General features: G+C 31.7%; 2 protein-coding genes across 6 annotated transcripts in view; one reads left to right on the plus strand and one right to left on the minus strand.

Annotated features, from left to right (window-relative positions):
- LOC139088492 (uncharacterized) overlaps positions 1 to 6,878 on the minus strand; it is a 72,371-nt gene extending 65,493 nt beyond the window's left edge. The window contains exons 1-3 of one of the 5 annotated variants that reach the window (XM_070637737.1): positions 6,347 to 6,878; positions 5,522 to 5,670; positions 1,389 to 1,761 (exon numbers count right to left, since the gene is read on the minus strand). In XM_070637737.1, the coding sequence (XP_070493838.1) occupies positions 1,389 to 1,455 (67 nt within the window). In that variant the 5' untranslated portion in view covers positions 1,456 to 1,761; positions 5,522 to 5,670; positions 6,347 to 6,878. Of the gene's footprint in view, positions 1 to 1,388; positions 1,825 to 5,454 lie in introns of all 5 variants that reach the window. The other 4 variants (XM_070637740.1, XM_070637739.1, XM_070637742.1 and 1 more) reach the window with 4 other exon arrangements.
- Positions 6,879 to 9,469: 2,591 nt separating this feature from the next.
- On the plus strand, positions 9,470 to 15,783 carry LOC139088488 (uncharacterized protein KIAA0513). The gene is made up of 6 exons (XM_070637733.1): positions 9,470 to 9,861; positions 11,682 to 11,904; positions 12,621 to 13,132; positions 13,251 to 13,909; positions 14,083 to 14,177; positions 14,314 to 15,783. The coding sequence occupies exons 1-6, from the start codon at positions 9,721 to 9,723 to the stop codon at positions 14,391 to 14,393; spliced, it is 1,710 nt and encodes a 569-aa protein (XP_070493834.1). The 5' UTR covers positions 9,470 to 9,720; the 3' UTR covers positions 14,394 to 15,783.
- Positions 15,784 to 16,227: the final 444 nt, after the last annotated feature.

Here is a 16,227-nt window from a genome sequence, read left to right on the forward strand (position 1 = left end):
TCGAACAGAAATTTATATCACAGCAAATAACTCGATTTTATCAGGAGACAAGAGGAAGAGAATCATGTGCTATTGTGATTCATGACTTTCAATGCCGCTTCTATTTTTTTGTACTTTTTCTCTTTCTTTCCAGTTCTTCTTTCATTTTCCTCCGTTTTTTCTTTATTTTTCTCCATCTATGCCTATGTAAACTACCCGCATCATTGTTATAGAATGAAATGTTGACGTCGGTTATCAACTCAGGCGTAGATGTATATATGTATGCTGTCTATCAGCGATTTCCACTATTTTGTTATATATCACATTGAGAAATGGGTGAAATATATTACCAAATATATCTTGTGACGATCGATAACGCGATTAATGGTGAACGGAAACCGAAGTTCCACCCAGACCAGACATTCAAAAATTTGTTTTTATCACAGTCGGTAATTTTTCATTTTAAATGTGAGCTATTTTTATATGATTTGATTGATCAGACACTGCGGCCAAATCAAATTTGCGACGTTTTCAAAAAATAACTAAAATAAATTTGATAATCAGCATAAAAATTCTAAAAAATGCCTGAATGCAAATGACCCAATAAAATGTTTAAATATGAAAATGAGTGTCATTTTTCACAAAAATTTTCCTATTGAAATACATCCATAAAAAAAACTGATGATGATTATGAAAACATCATCTATAAATTTCACATAATATCGTGCTTATCGAGGTGATAATGTTCATTCACAAACAGAAAAAAAAAGTTTTAATCGCTGTTTTATGATGTTGGTTTTGAAAATTTAGTACCTCGAACAAGCTCAAATATTATGCAAAGCATTTAACTTGATAATTTTAAAGCCACAATTTTGACATGCCTTAAAATCGACAAAAATATTTTGAAATATCGTCGGAAAATTAAGTGAAAAAGTTTTAATCACTTGATAAACATAAATCAGGTACCTAAATCTTTTAAGTTTTCCAGAATTACGGAAGAGTTGAATTTTACAGCAGATTACTTGGATTAGAATTTATATACACATTTATGTTAATTACACAGATCATAGTACACCATGAAAAAAAGTTTTTTTCAGTAGCATTTCCATTTTAAGCAGTGGTGGGTAACCTGTGTGCCGTGGCACATCTTAGTTATAAACTTCGATTGAAACCGTAAACGACGTTACATTTCCAAATAGTTTTGGAGACAAACACGGGTGTCAAGGAACACAGATTGCCCACCACTGGATCTACAGCATCAACAGAATGATGTCGCGTTTTAGCTCGAACATTAACATTAATCATCCAAATTTAAAATTCACAAAGAGATGAGAAACGAGAATTTACGTGAAAATCACGTTCATAAAGAACAAAAAGTAATCAAAAAACGGATGCGACTCAATACTTACTTGTGAATGTAAATAACAGCAGCATAACAACTGAATTCTTAAAGATGATTTTATCTATTTCCGTCATGATTGGTAAATTTACGTTTTTTTACTGCTGTGTGCCTTTCTACAAACAAATCTACTTCACTGATCTTTATTTGATATTCGAGTAAGGTAAGTTTACACGTTTATGTATGTATATATGATTTTGAGATGTATAAGATAAAGATATTTGAGAAATTCTTAAGAGATTAAATAATTTTCTTATTTTTGAGCATTTTTTATCACTTCTTCAATTTTCAATTCACTTGAGTTCTGTTTAATAATCTTCACATTTTCATTTTTCATATACCCTTTTTTTCAACAATCACGTCAATAGGCAAAAAAATTCTCACTGAAATGATTTTCAACAAAACCTTTCATTTTTTTTCATCATCGGAATAAGCCATAGGCAAAACTCAGAATGGTAGGTAAAATAATCACAAAAAGCTCTCAAAATTTAAGCACAAGAAAATATAAAAACTTTTTTATATCACACAATTTTTTGTTGCTTCTTACGGCAAGAGAAAGTTCTCTTTCTATTTCCAATTATTATATTGACTCCCTCCACACTCCATCTAACGCTACTTATTGCCCGAGCAATACAAATTAAGAGGGGTCTATATGGCAGTCATTTAGATGTCACGTGGAGGCGCTGCTTCTTTTTTTTTTTAACAGCAGCTTTTCAAAAGTGACGTTTTGCTTTTTTCCAACTCTGCACAGTTGCATGCCCCTGGACATACCAATGCAATGTACCCAGCCACAATTCGTGATAAATCAAGGTAATGAGACTAGAAACAACGAAAAAACACCCGAATAATCGGGATCGAGTTTTCCTGGGATCGAACCGAGGTCGTTAGGGTCGGTAGGCCAACACTCTAACCACTACGCCATGGCTGCTATTTCACTACCAAAGACGACTTCGAATTATTGTAATAAAAGACGTTTACCAAACTCTTTAGAGCTTAATTTGTGTCGCTCGGGTTAGTTCCTACTTAAAGCATTCAATAGGCTTAATACTTGACAAAGCATAGAAATAGAAACATTATAGGGATTATTGAAAAAGAATTTAATTAGAATTCTTCGACTACGACTCGAATGGAAAATCCTTCGCTTCTAATTAAACTTTGACTTTTTATTTCTACTGCTGCCTCCTTTATATTTCTTCTTCATCTTAGACAGGCATAGCATTAAATAGCAATATTGAAGATGTCAGAAGAAAATAACTTTTTTTTTCATATTCTTAAAAATAAAATGAGCAAATGTGAGTGAGAGAAAAGTCATAAAGCTATATCATCTTATTCCCCATTCTCAGTATGCATCCATAGAATTCGGTAATCTGTGTCAGTTTGTTTATTCACTCATATTCCTGGAATTTTCATCCATTTTCATCAATTATCTTCAGAAAGTTATAAAAACTTTTCGGGTTACAAACAAAATTCTTAATTATATCGTTGAATGCGCCACTCCCATTTCCTTAATTACTTATGTACTTGACTTTATTCATTCTCCCTCATCCACAAAGTCTGCTTTTTCCTCATTTTCAACATGGCAAACTTTAAGAGTGTGTGAGTATCTTAATTACGGTAATATTTATTTTTCAGTAATCATTGGATTCGTCTATGAAAAGTGGAATGAGTACATAAAGTACAGAAAAAGGAAGGAAAACCTTTCATAAACGACAATAATTAAATCATGAAAAATGTCAGAAGATGTTGAAATTAAAAATTTTCTTTCATTCAATTTCTTTTTGCGTCATTTGCAGTTCTTCTGTGAATTCTAGGGTGTATTTAGGTGGGTATGCAGCTTATCTGTTGTTTTTAAAGGGCATGTGTAAGATGGGGGTGGCCGTAAAAATTGTAAGGATAGCAAAAATTTATTGGGAATTTTAGAAAAATCTGATAATTAAGGCGGGCTTGAAGATTTTCTGTTGTTTTTAAGCATATTAATGGGGGTGGCCGTAAAAATTGTAAGGATAGCAAAAATTTATTGGGAATTTTAGAAAAATCTGATAATTAAGGCGGGCTTGAAGATTTTCTGTTGTTTTTAAGGGCATATCTATATGGGGGTGGCCGTAAAAATTGTAAGGATAACAGATAATTCTAGGGAGTAATAAGGCGGATCTGTAGATTTTGTGTTGTTTTTAAGTGCATATTTAAATGGAGGTGGCCATAAAAATTGTAAGAATAACAATAATCTTGAATAACAAAACGAGGAGGGGTCATAAGGAGTCAATCCTGAATACATCCTAACACATCATTCCAGAACGGCTGTCTTGCCTTCAAATCATTTGAAGCTTTACTTCTATCTGCCATAAATCTTTAAAAATATATTCTGGAAATTAAACTTTTTTTCGTTCTACCATTAATTTAAGATTCATCGACATAAAGTACTTTCTATGCAAAAAAAAAATCAGCTACAAAGCAAAAAAATTCCAAAGAAGAATGAAAGAATGATGTTTAAAAATATTGAATATAATAAGCTTTTCTGAAGTATAATATAATCCTTATCATTATTATGTCAAAAAATAGCAGAAGTCGTTGTTTTGAAACGAAAATGAAAAGCAATTCCAATTCGCATTCTTATTCCATCTGAAATAATTTTTGAGAACAATCTCTGATAATGGAAATAATGAACGAATCAATCACGAGCTTTCAACTTCTATTCAACTTGGATTTTCGTTTACAAATGAGCTTTCGTCTGTGACTTTACCTCAGTCAATTATATTTCGTCAATTAAAAAGAGTATGTAGAGGATCTTTAATTAAAATATTTTTTAATCTGCTTCCCACGAAATTAAAAAAAAAAAAAGCACTGAGCATAGATGTAAGATTTTAATTAATCTTGCAAGATATTTAACACCTCTTTATGAAAATTCATTTCTCATTTAAAATGGTAAAGGATGTAAATGAGAAATAAAAGACACATAAGTATATGACATCGTTCCTTTTCGATGGAAATAGCAAGCACTTTTTTAAATATGTGTGACATAACACATGTTATTCTAATTTCCCTCTTACTTTATGTCTATGTTTCATAATTCATTCGAAAGGAACATTATACCGTGAAAGGTAAAAGAAGCAAATTTCCCCTTCATGTCTTAATTAGAAATTCTTTAAATCCCCTATTTACTCACATACCTAACGAAAGGATTATTTGGAAAAATCATAGAATGAGAATTTCATTGCTTTACTTTGTGATGTGAGAAGTTGAAAATTATTTTGGATTCGGCATGAGACCTTGAATGTTTCTTTTTTTGGTTGGCATTTCTGATGAAATCAGCAATGAATTTATTTTTATAGAATTAATGAGCATCTTGGTTTGATGCTTTGTAATTGAAAGCAGACATGATATTAGGAGTCACAGTAGGGTTTAAGATTACATTTTTAGAAAGCAAATTTTCGTAATCATCAAGCATAGATGATCTGTAATCCACAGTGATCTAGATTTTAGACTGAGTTTTTAGGTTAAGGGAAGGGTGGAGGTCCCATTTGGAAGGTGTAATTTTGGATTATTTGAGATTTTTGTCACAGAAACCTTGGAAAATTGATGAATATTGTATAAAGAGAAGTTGGTCCAGAGACATCAACCTAGCCCTTCTTCCAGTATTATCTAAACTGTGTACATGACTGCGATCGTGGCTTCCCACCAAGGTGTGCCATGCCACAAAAAACATTTGGACAACACAGGATTAAAACAAAAGGTAATTATCTCAAAGTCTTTTTCTTAGAAATTCCGTGTCTCAGTACACAAATCAAAGCAACTAATTAACATTAACCTGAATTAAAAGGAATTCTCGGAATGCTCAAGCGTTCCTAAACTTTAGAAGCTTTATTTCAAATGATTAACGAGAGGCATGAGGTTAATTAGAAAATTTTTCACTCATTATTCTCTCTTCTTTTGTCCCATTCCAACGTTTGTATGCTTTATCTTTGCTGCTCTGCCTTACAACCCGTATTAAATATTCCCATACAAAAAATCATGTGATATAGAAAAGAATGAAACTAAAGTAAACTCATAGATAACAAAAGAGTAATAAGTAACACCACATTGTGTATGATTCTTTCAAATGACTGCTAGATTCATTGCTGTACAATTTAGTATTGTGAGTATCACCTTAATATTATTGTTTCTGAAGTCTCACGAAACTTTATTTTAGTCAAGAATAAAATGTGTTATTGCCTGTCACAACTACTTTATTTATATCCACAAATAACACTGATAAGAATATTTGTTACACGACTTGTTTGCTGTCTTTTTTTGGTCTATAAAATAAAGGGTGAGTCAGAAGCAAAAAAATTCTTCATTTTAAAGTTATTTTCATTTTGGATGCTGGGGGTTCAAAGGACTTTTTTGCAGGGGTGGAACCAGAAATTTGAGCCCAAATTTAGAGAAAATTTTAAGGATTTTTATCACTAAAAACCCTAGAAAATTGAAGAATTTTCCCAAAGAGGGGCAGATGGGGTTGACCCCCAATACCCTCCTGCTATGATAGGACTATGATGGATGTAATTTCATGTGGCTATTCAACATATTTTCACACATCAATTATGAAATATTGCTGAATATTTTACTGCTCTTCAGGAGCACTATAGAAAGTTTAAGGATAGTTTATTAGCATATCCTAAAACATCTTTAAATTTGATTTTTAAATATCGTCCCTTTTTGCCTCACTCTACAGAAATACAAAAGTGAGATCTCAGACACGTCTTAATTTTATGTCCTTTTTTATGAAATTTACATGTTTTTATGTTAATTTAACAATAGTTGGATCAATGACAGTGGTGGACAACCTGTGTGCTGTTCTATATTTTTGGAATTTTCATGAACTGCATGTCATGTGTGAGGCTTCCCACAAAAGTATCTTGTGAAAAATAAAAGGTTGCCCACCACTGATCTATGATATTTGCCATTTCCAAATTGATGCTTCGAGCAACTTACAATTATTTAAAATGAAGAATTTTTTTGCTATGAGACACCCTCCAAAAAATCGCAGCAAGCAAAACTTTTTTTATTTATTTATTTATTATTTCTTTCCAAACACAGATAGGAATAGCAACAACGAGAGAACATGAAGCACATAATTCATATAGCAAGTGTCGAATTCATTTGTTATCATTGCGACTTATCATTTATTTATTTAAATGCTTTTTTTCATAATCCGACTTGATATATTTAGCACTCGCAGCACGCACTTATAATTCAAAAAGCATTACTCCTTTCGTCAAATTCGAACGTTTCAACATATCTTGATATTTATTTTATTTTTATTACTACTCGACCCAATAGACACAATATTCTTGTGCTTTTATTTTCGCACGTTCCGATCAAACTTTGCCGACAAACTGATTTTGATGATGAACGATATTTTCTGTTAGCTCTTGTGGATTGGATGATGCTCAGGGATTTTTTTCTTTCTTCTCTTCCCAATTTTCCTTCCTCTCTCTCAAAATTCACGCAATTCTCAAAAAAACATTGATGATGCTGCGCTATCACTGGAAGCTCCAAACTGGAAAATGCATCTTTTAATGTGCATTTGTGGAAATTTCAATGAGCACGTGCTTTTGGAACTGGAAATTAATTTATTTAGACACAAATATTTTTCAAGCATGTCCTCATTAATTAGGCATTACATGCACAGTTTCCAATAATTGGTTTTGAATTTATATTTTATATAAAAAAGCACGCGAACGTGCCTAGTTTTCCTTATGAATATCAATCAAATAAAATTTCTATACCATAGCAGGTACTATTGATTATGGAAAAGTAATATCCATGTTACAATAAAATACCAATTTTTATTTATGGTAATAGCAAAGAAACTAGCGCCTATTTATATTCCTGTCGCATACCGTACACAACAATATATTAATTGAAATAATTTATTTACGCGTAGTTTTTGATGAATTTTGAGCTTTTGTATAGCAACAGTTTTAACTTTTGGTATATCATTGAGGGATTTACGAAATATGAGATGTTAGAGGTTTTCCTTTTTTGTCACTTTCATTGTTGCATTTGGACTGGGGTCCAATATAACGATAAGAATTGTGTAATTAGCATTGGATAAAGAAAGAATTCTTAAGTGTGCTTTGTGCCATGCTTCATAGTAACCCCCGGTAGCACAGTGCTAGGAGCATGCGACGGAAATTATTGGACGTAGGTTCAAGTCCCATTCGAGCTATGTTGTTAAAAAATGTGATTTTTTTTCTCTAGAACCTTAAAATGCGTAAGGTCTTTAGACATCCAGTCTAGACCACAAATGCTACTCACCTCATAAGCATTCAAAAATAAAGTAACCGATGCACCTAAAATGCGTCCAAATCGAGCTTCAAATCATTATATATTCAACTTAGCATTCCACTTCTTCTTTCCTTAATTCATATTTCTATTTTTGTTTCATAAAATAATGAATGAAAGTCTAAGGTTGATGACATGTAGGCAGGTAAAGTTGACTCAACGTGACACAAAGAAAATTGTATAAATTGAGGGAAATGTGTTACGTAAAGCTTGTTAGATCTAGAGCTATTTGAGGAATGATAAAATAAATTTAACAAAATGAATTATTGTATTGACTGAATGTGAGGAAGTAAGGAATTAATATGCATAACTGTGCGTTATTAAGGGTAAATTAGTATAATTCAAATGTAAGAAGGAACATTAATCCATTAATTTGATTATTATGATAATTTTCATAAATATTGATTTTTATTACGTGACATTTTTATGGACGGCATTTGATCCACTGCAGACATTTTGATTAAAATTTAAATCTTCACAAAAGCTTCTTAATTCTCGTGTTAGTTATAAAATGAAATCCATTCAGCATTCAGACCTTTTCATTCACACTTATTCATCCAGTAACAAAAGGACTTATAAAACTTATTTCCATATTATTTTAGATTTTATCTCCAACTTACAGTCATTTATATTCGTCTACGAAATCATTACGTTGCACGGAAAACAAATTTTCTTTCTTTCTGTTTGAGTTTTTGATAAGTCTTATTGTTAAAAAGGTCGTAACTCGCAATCTTATACATCATCAATAAACTTTTAGACATACATTGTTGTGTGGAAAGTTTATTGAGGAGATGGTTGACTTTTGATAAACTTTTGGAATTATTTATTAATAATCTTCTTGACAGTATGATCATGGATGGGTGAAGGAGAGTCTAGTCAACATTAATCAGTGATTGTGATGAGAACGATGAATAAATTTTGGCAATAAAATTCAAAAGCTTTTTTGGATGAGCTTGCAAAACTCTGGGGAACTGTCATCAATGCTAACTGCTGATTTTGTGAGACTAATAATGAAATCACACATGTAAATTTTATAGCATTGTTGTGGTTCTTTATGGCAATGACATGATGACTGTGGAAGGCATGACAACAATGTATTCTGAAAAGCAAACGGTACAGAGATGGCCTAAAATCCGACCTTGGCCGGCTTGACTGTGACTTGAGATTAGATTTCATTGAATCTGACTTGGCGCCACAGGAACACTGCTTTGGTGCGTTGTATGTCTTCCAGATTTGTTATTACATAACAAAAGTCTCTAGTCAGTTGTCTAGCCACTCACATTTTGGTCTTCACATCAGCTCGACATCCCAGATTCTACTCTACTCAAGAAATAATTACTTCAGCTAGGTCAGTGTTGCAAACTCGGCAAATTTACATGTTCTTAATTACATGCTTATATCAAGTGCTATAAATTTTCAATGCTATATTTCAGGACACTTATTTCAATGAAAATTAGAAAGATTAAAAAAATTACACTTAGGTACGCATATGTAAGTTCCATCAATATCATTCCATTAGTTCATGAACAGCTGATGATTGGAAATGTCGCAGGAAATTCTCATGCTTCTTACATCAAAAATTCTAGCGTGAAATATTCCATTGGAACCAAAACAAAACTAACACAATTAAGCATGACTTCCACAGAATTCTATGTTTATAAAGCAACATCAAGCTTTTCATACAAAAATTCAAATAATCTCATCATGAACAGGACAATGAATACTTCCATAAAAATCCATAACATTCATTCCAGAAGGAAAAGCGCCAACGCGACTGCAATTTTTTCATCAGGAAAGCGAGAATCCTCAATTCGACCGTATTGCACGGAGAAAAAATTAAAAAAAGAAAGGAAGCAAATGTCGCAATAGTAGTGAGCACTCGAGTAGATAGTTTTTGCGTGATAAAAATGATTAATTTCGGATTTTTTTTGCAACCTGTGAATTGTGAATTATTGTAGTTCATTTAGATAGGAAATGCTATGAAAAATTATAATATTATCAAATAATAGCAAATAATCATGAGTGGTGAAGGAAAAGGAAGCTCAAAAGTACGAGCATTTATGGGACAGACACCGAAAAATTTAAAACAGAAATTCTTCTCTGTCCTTGGCACTAGCTCCGAATATAAGAAGCAATTCATTTCAGGAATATCCAATAAGGTTTGTGTGATATGTTATCAAGACAAGTGACTAACTTTCCCTTAATTCCTCATCCGTATTGTGCATATATTTTGATTATGTAAGGCGTATTTTTCGGAACTGAAACGGAAGAAGAAGGAAGAGAGAGAAGAAAAAATTTTAAAATCGATAATTGAAAAATATACACGAGTGTGCGAGCGTTCATTTGAACTTGATATGAATTCTTAATTAACATTTTATTTATTTTATCGTATGGATATATCATAGACGAGCATGATATGTGTAGCATAATTATTATTTCCATCCTAATTGAAAAATACACAACATTTTTATGAATGAATAGACTTTAGGATGCTCTCGATAAATGAAAATTAAGATTCAATTTTTGTGACTGGAATGCCAATAAGACTACATAAATCAATATATTTGGAACTTCTTACAAATTTACTAGTGATGCGGTTAGAGTTTTTTGGCTTGAATTCAAACAATTTCAAGTTTTGACCCCAATATAGAATTCTATTTAGGACCTTTTATGGGTCATTCAATAAGGAAGACTAAAATACGAGTTTTATACCTCCCAACCTAGCAGCAACCATCAGAAAGTCATTACCCTATATTTATTAAGAATATTGATCGAAGCTGTTTTTGCAGAAACAGCAATAGCCTTTCTGTCAATACAGCAATCAAAATAAAATCAACTTGATCTGAAAGCCTAATACTGTTTGCAAATACTTATGAAGCTCTAGCAAGGCCGAGTTGTAAATGATTTTATTACCAAAGAAAAATATATCCACAGCATCAACAATCATTAATCAAAGCTAGGAAGTTCTTTTTGGGGAGAATCTACAAAATTAATAATTATATATTTAGTATTAATTGGAAAGGATGATTATTAGTCATACTTAATATCATCTACAGGTTTGAGTTGATTTTCCAAGAATTTGGTATGGGGAAGTTCAGTAAGGTTGGTGAGTCGAAGTGACTCGGTGGGAGAATGCTGTGGTACTTCGGTACCTAATTATTCGGACCTAAGATCGTGGCTCTCCGTCACTCATTAAACAATTATTAGTCGCGAATCGTCATAGTCCAGCTCTGGATGTCAATGACCCACTCTTCCCTAGTCAGCCTCCTCTTAAAAAGAAAACGACCTCTTCTTAAGTTCGAAGCACAAACTTCTAATCCTATCCTCTAAAGCTGTTGTTTCTGATTGAGAACCACTCCAAAAAATTGCCAAAATCCTATTCAAGTTGTTATTTTATTCTAAATGTCTAAAAAGAAAAACAGCATTAAAGTCAAACATTCAGCTATTTCGATACTTTAATGTTATTACAAAAAAGAGACTGAAGACGGCATGTCAAAATCGAGTTCCGAAAATATTTATGATGAAATAATTATCCTAAAATTGCTATTTGCCAATATTCAAATATTTTTCATTTATTTCAAATAAACCAAAATATTGATGAACATTTTCGTACGCTTTAGTGACTTGAATCAACAAAAAAGAACTCAGCGATGAATTTAGAACGCAATTACGGGGAGATAGACAATAAAGTTTCAGACTTAAAATGTTGAAAATAAAAATATTTTGATTCTGATGAATTGCGTATATACAATCAAAAAAGTACAAGGCACCTGTCAGACTACAATATTTATTAAACAAAAATAGTCCAAAAAAGTTTCTTTTTATATTTTTACAATTAAAACCTCCTGCGAATAATAAGCACACTAATTTAAAGTACAACAATATTAAACTTCCGAAAAAATACAGTTAAAACTTTTTTGAATGCTCAACAGCAATTTTCATTCCTTTATTTTTCATTTATGATTCACGCAAACTTTAGATTGATGCGGCACTAAGTTTCGCTTCAACATCGACGGAAACACCTGAAAATGTTAATGAAGCAAAATTAAGGAAAAAGTTGAGAGAGCAGCATGAAAAAACAACAAACACTGAATATTCACTCAACGACCACATAATTGATTATGAGCTGCGACGAGTTAAGGAGCGTCGAGCTCACGAAGAAATTCTGTCTGGCAGATATCGTCAGCCTGCCTTTATAGCCAGTAAGTTGGATTACATTTTGCTGTGCATTTTTCTGATTTTTAAGAGCATTTTTGAAAGAAATGGAACTTTATGAAACATTTTGTCCGGTTGGCTGCTAAGACATTGTATAGATCAGTTTTATTGAGTTATTGCCTCATCACATAGTCTTAAATCTTGTAATCATTCCTAAATTCGATATTTAATGAAATTTAATTTGTAAACATACCTGAAGTTGGCTACGAATGAATTTGAATTTGAATTTCAAATAACCGTTACAAATATTGTATAATCGCTAGGTCAAAAATGCTAACATTTTAAGGAAAAATGCACATAACATCTTCCTGCTTAGTTTTATATTACACAATTTATCAAATCGACATTAAATTACCCTCACATATGTAGAATATTACTAGACATGATCTGAATTCGTTTTAAATTTTCTTTGGCAAATTTTTTTTTCTTTCTTTTTCTTTTGGCATTTTTGATAAAAAAAAAAATAAAAAAAAGTTAATGAAAATTCAATCGGAAATAAATTCAAAATAGAAGGAAATTTATCATCAATCATCATTGCTATTAATCATTCATTACCACCACCGGCTGAATTGTCAGTTGCATGAAAATAAAAAAAATTACATTGTTACGAATATGAAAAATCGAAATCAGATATAAAAAAAAAAATCACATAAAAAAGTATATTTGAGTCACATAGAAAAAAATTGTCATGCAAATTTTGCAGATAGCATTAATGTAGTAAGTACGAAAGATCCAGTTGTCCCATCACCATCATCATCATCGCCCATTGTCGTTGTTGATAATGTTGCGAATCATATTAAACATGAATCGATCGAAAATAACGTTTCAGCAATCAGTCATCATCCTATAAATGCTAGCAATAGTAATAATATTATTAATAACAATAATACTACCGCAAAAGTTGCGAGTTCTAAAACGCTAACTACAAAAGAAAATAATTTGTTAGCAATTCCGGCAAACAGTTGCTCGACGATAACTAGCGAGAGCGGAGACAATTTGAGTCTCTGCGACGGGAATAGCATTGATTCGTTAGAAGTTAAAATGTGGCATAAGTCTGAATCGGAGTCAGTTGGACCGTCTTGTTCATCGATAAGCATGGATTGTTCTGCTGACGAAGCTGTTTTTGAATTTATGAGGCGATTTGTGTCGATATTATTTACTGATTCATTGGCAATAACGTTAGAATTGAAGCATCAATTTGGGCAATACGCGAGGGTAAGTAAAAGAAAATATCAATTTGTGTGTGCGAAATGTAATAGAAAACATAAAGTTAGCGTCACTAAATCTTTATTTTATTTTAATTTACAAAATGAATAATTCAACGACAAAACAGGTCGGATCGGGTAGAATGTGGTTCGCACGCTTTGTTAGTGCACAAAGGACAAAGACAAAGCGAGTGAGTGAGACGACATTTTATGCTTTAATACAATATTTTGCCATAGTTCTATTTGAATGCAAAGAATGTGAAGATTTTCTACCAGCAAAACATATTATGTCATTGTGCTTTACGTTCTATCAAGAGGTAGAAGTACCAGGCTGTGATCCTTATCGTGAATATTTATTTAACTATTTGCGCGATCAACCAATATGGCACACATTACGCTTTTGGAATGCAGCACTTTTCTATGCCTTACAGAAAGATAGAGTTCCAAAAACAACTGCACTATCTGCATCAGCTAATAATGAAGCTTCACGTACCTTGCAATCAAATGCAATGGAAGATGCAAAAGATGCCTTATTACAGCGTGATGAACGCAAGACTCAGCCATCGCGTTCAATTTCTGAAACGTCTCTTACATCGAGCACATCTAGTTCGAGTAGTGATACACAACACACAAATACCACAAGATCTAGTGATAGTTTACGATTGCGAAATATACGCAAAATAAATCGTTCGAAAAGCTCAACAAATGCTGGCGGTAAAGACAATAGTTTTGATGTAAATGAGAAAAAATTACAGGAAAGCACGAACGTAGCATTTACACAGTTAGGGTGAGTCACAAAGATAGTAAGCATAGTGATCTAAGTTTGAAAAATTGGAAGTTATGTCTCAACAAGTTAGTAAGAAGGACATTTTTCCTATAACTCAGATCACTAAAGCTTGTTAAATAGCAATTCAAAAAGCACTAATTCAATCAACATTAACTTTTATTTATGTCAAGCAGTAGTTTAACGTGCAACATGCACGCATTTGGTTTAAGTCGTGACCTATGCTGTGACTTTCTTAAAAAGCAAAGCCATATTTTGAATATATCAAAAGGTAATAATATTTATTTGTGTACAACATCCAAATCAATTTCATGTCGATAAATATCCATCTATAGCATAAATCATGAATTTTTATTGCACTGTGACTTGTAGCTTGTAATTTTATTCCAATACTTTTTTATTCACAGAACAGGAAAAATTGTTGCATGATAATGTTAATCGATTGTATAGAGAAACTGATCCATGGAGAGAACAAGTTCATAAATAACAAGCCAGTAGTGAATAACAAAAATAACAAGCAGAAGTGAACTCAAACAAGACAAAAAGTTGTGTACAATTTCAATTTATGTTGTTGAATTTAAAGCAATTGAATTATTTGTATTTATTGGAACAAACTATATATTTATTAACAGACTATCCAACTAGATTAATTTTTGAAGCTTATCATCTAAAACTCCTCTCAAAATTTATTATTATTACTCTTCTATGCATGGCAGGGAAGCAAAATCAAAAACTTCACAAAACTTCCAGAAATGAAACAATAAAAAAAAAATATTTTATAAATCAACCGAGAACTTTAGAAATGATAATAAATTTTACGGACCTTAAGCTTAGAAAATGAATTTTCGATTGATAAATTTTCATCAAGTTTTTTGATCTGTAAATCCAACTTTCCAACTTTTTAATGAAAAAAAAACTATTTTTCTTTCCTTTCTCATTCTTGTCTCTTAGTCTATTTGCATACACTACCTATATACAAAACAAATTTCAAAACTTTTCTAGTGTTGTATCCAAATTCATGTGAACAATAAATGTGTTGAGAATATGTGAACGGTTATTTTAGATTTGAATTATCTATGCAACTTTTATTAGTTGATTTTCCCCTTTTTATGGTGGTTAATACCCTCTATTGAAGATTTCTTAGTTTGTTTACAATCTTCAAACAATTAAGATCATAATTAAGTCTAATTACAATTCAATTCAATTCTATATCCAGTTAAAGGCTTTTAAATTCCTGCTTTTATAAGTTACAGAAATAATTGCAAGTATTTCAAGAAAATCCCTTTTTTAATAATAAAAGATAAGCAATATTGTACAACATAGGATTCATAGTAATACCTCTTACAAAACCCAGATCGAAGAGATACCCTCGACCCTTACTTTTTAAAAGAATCCAGAAATTGTTCATATAAATTGAAGCAACACTTCTTTGCATTTTAAAGAATTTTAAAACTAACTTACATTTTTAGATAAAGCATGAAGCAAAAGCAATGGAAATTCCCAATGCAATCAATCTACTGGTACGGTTATTCTGTTTTCATTGCCAGCCTTAAATGATCCGGAAAACAGTAAATTGATTGATGGGAATAATATTGAATGGATAAAAAGCTTACAAAATAAGTATCCAATAAGCATTGCAATTTGGACGATAATTTCGAAGAAGTATTTACTCAAAAGATTAGAAAAAAGTCGAAAACTTAGCTTTTATAGAAAAGGTAATTTTATGAAGAATGATGAAGCGAGTCGTAAAACTTCTCCAATCCATTATAATAGACAATTTATTTATTTATTTACAAATAATTCAACAAAAATATTTATTGAGAATGGAAAAACTGTAATTACTTATTTTTGAGGAATTTAATGCCACAGTAGGCATTTTTATGTTGTAAATGAAATGAATTTAGTTTGAATAAATGAAGTTGTTGATTTTATTTATCAAAAAAAAAAAAAACATAGTAGACTTTGAAAATTTTTAAATTTTGTTATTATCCCTAAAACAGTGTTGCTCAAACTTTGTGTCGCGGCCCTGTGTGTCTCAAAAATTTGGACATGAACTGCATGAAATTGTGCGATCAAGGTGTGTCGTGGCACAATAAAATTTAAACAACACTGCCTTTACAGCATTAGAAGCAAGACAGCACTGGAAATAATTCAACACTGAATGCTCTCACATCAAATCACAACTATGCATAATTTTATGCACGTGCTTTCACAGCTGATTATCCCCGCATCTGCGTAATGTCAATTTTCCTCTCTGTTTACACTCAAACTCATCCACATCCACATCTGCCCTCAATTTTCTTTCTCTCCACTTGCCAATT

Source organism: Chironomus tepperi, unplaced genomic scaffold (assembly GCF_022539635.2).
Source record: "Chironomus tepperi strain 1889 unplaced genomic scaffold, CSIRO-AGI_Ctep_v1 contig_163, whole genome shotgun sequence".
In the NCBI taxonomy this organism is placed as follows: Eukaryota; Metazoa; Arthropoda; class Insecta; order Diptera; family Chironomidae; genus Chironomus; species Chironomus tepperi.

What these genes read in the sequence shown, in the direction of transcription:
- LOC139088488 (XM_070637733.1), top strand. Translation starts at nt 9,721, where the DNA reads ATGAGTGGTGAAGGAAAAGGAAGCTCAAAAGTACGAGCATTTATGGGA. An exon ending in AATTTGGGCAATACGCGAGG is followed by an intron (nt 13,133 to 13,250) that starts GTAAGTAAAAGA and finishes ACGACAAAACAG; the next exon opens with GTCGGATCGGGTAGAATGTG. An exon ending in TATTTTGAATATATCAAAAG is followed by an intron (nt 14,178 to 14,313) that starts GTAATAATATTT and finishes TTTTATTCACAG; the next exon opens with AACAGGAAAAATTGTTGCAT.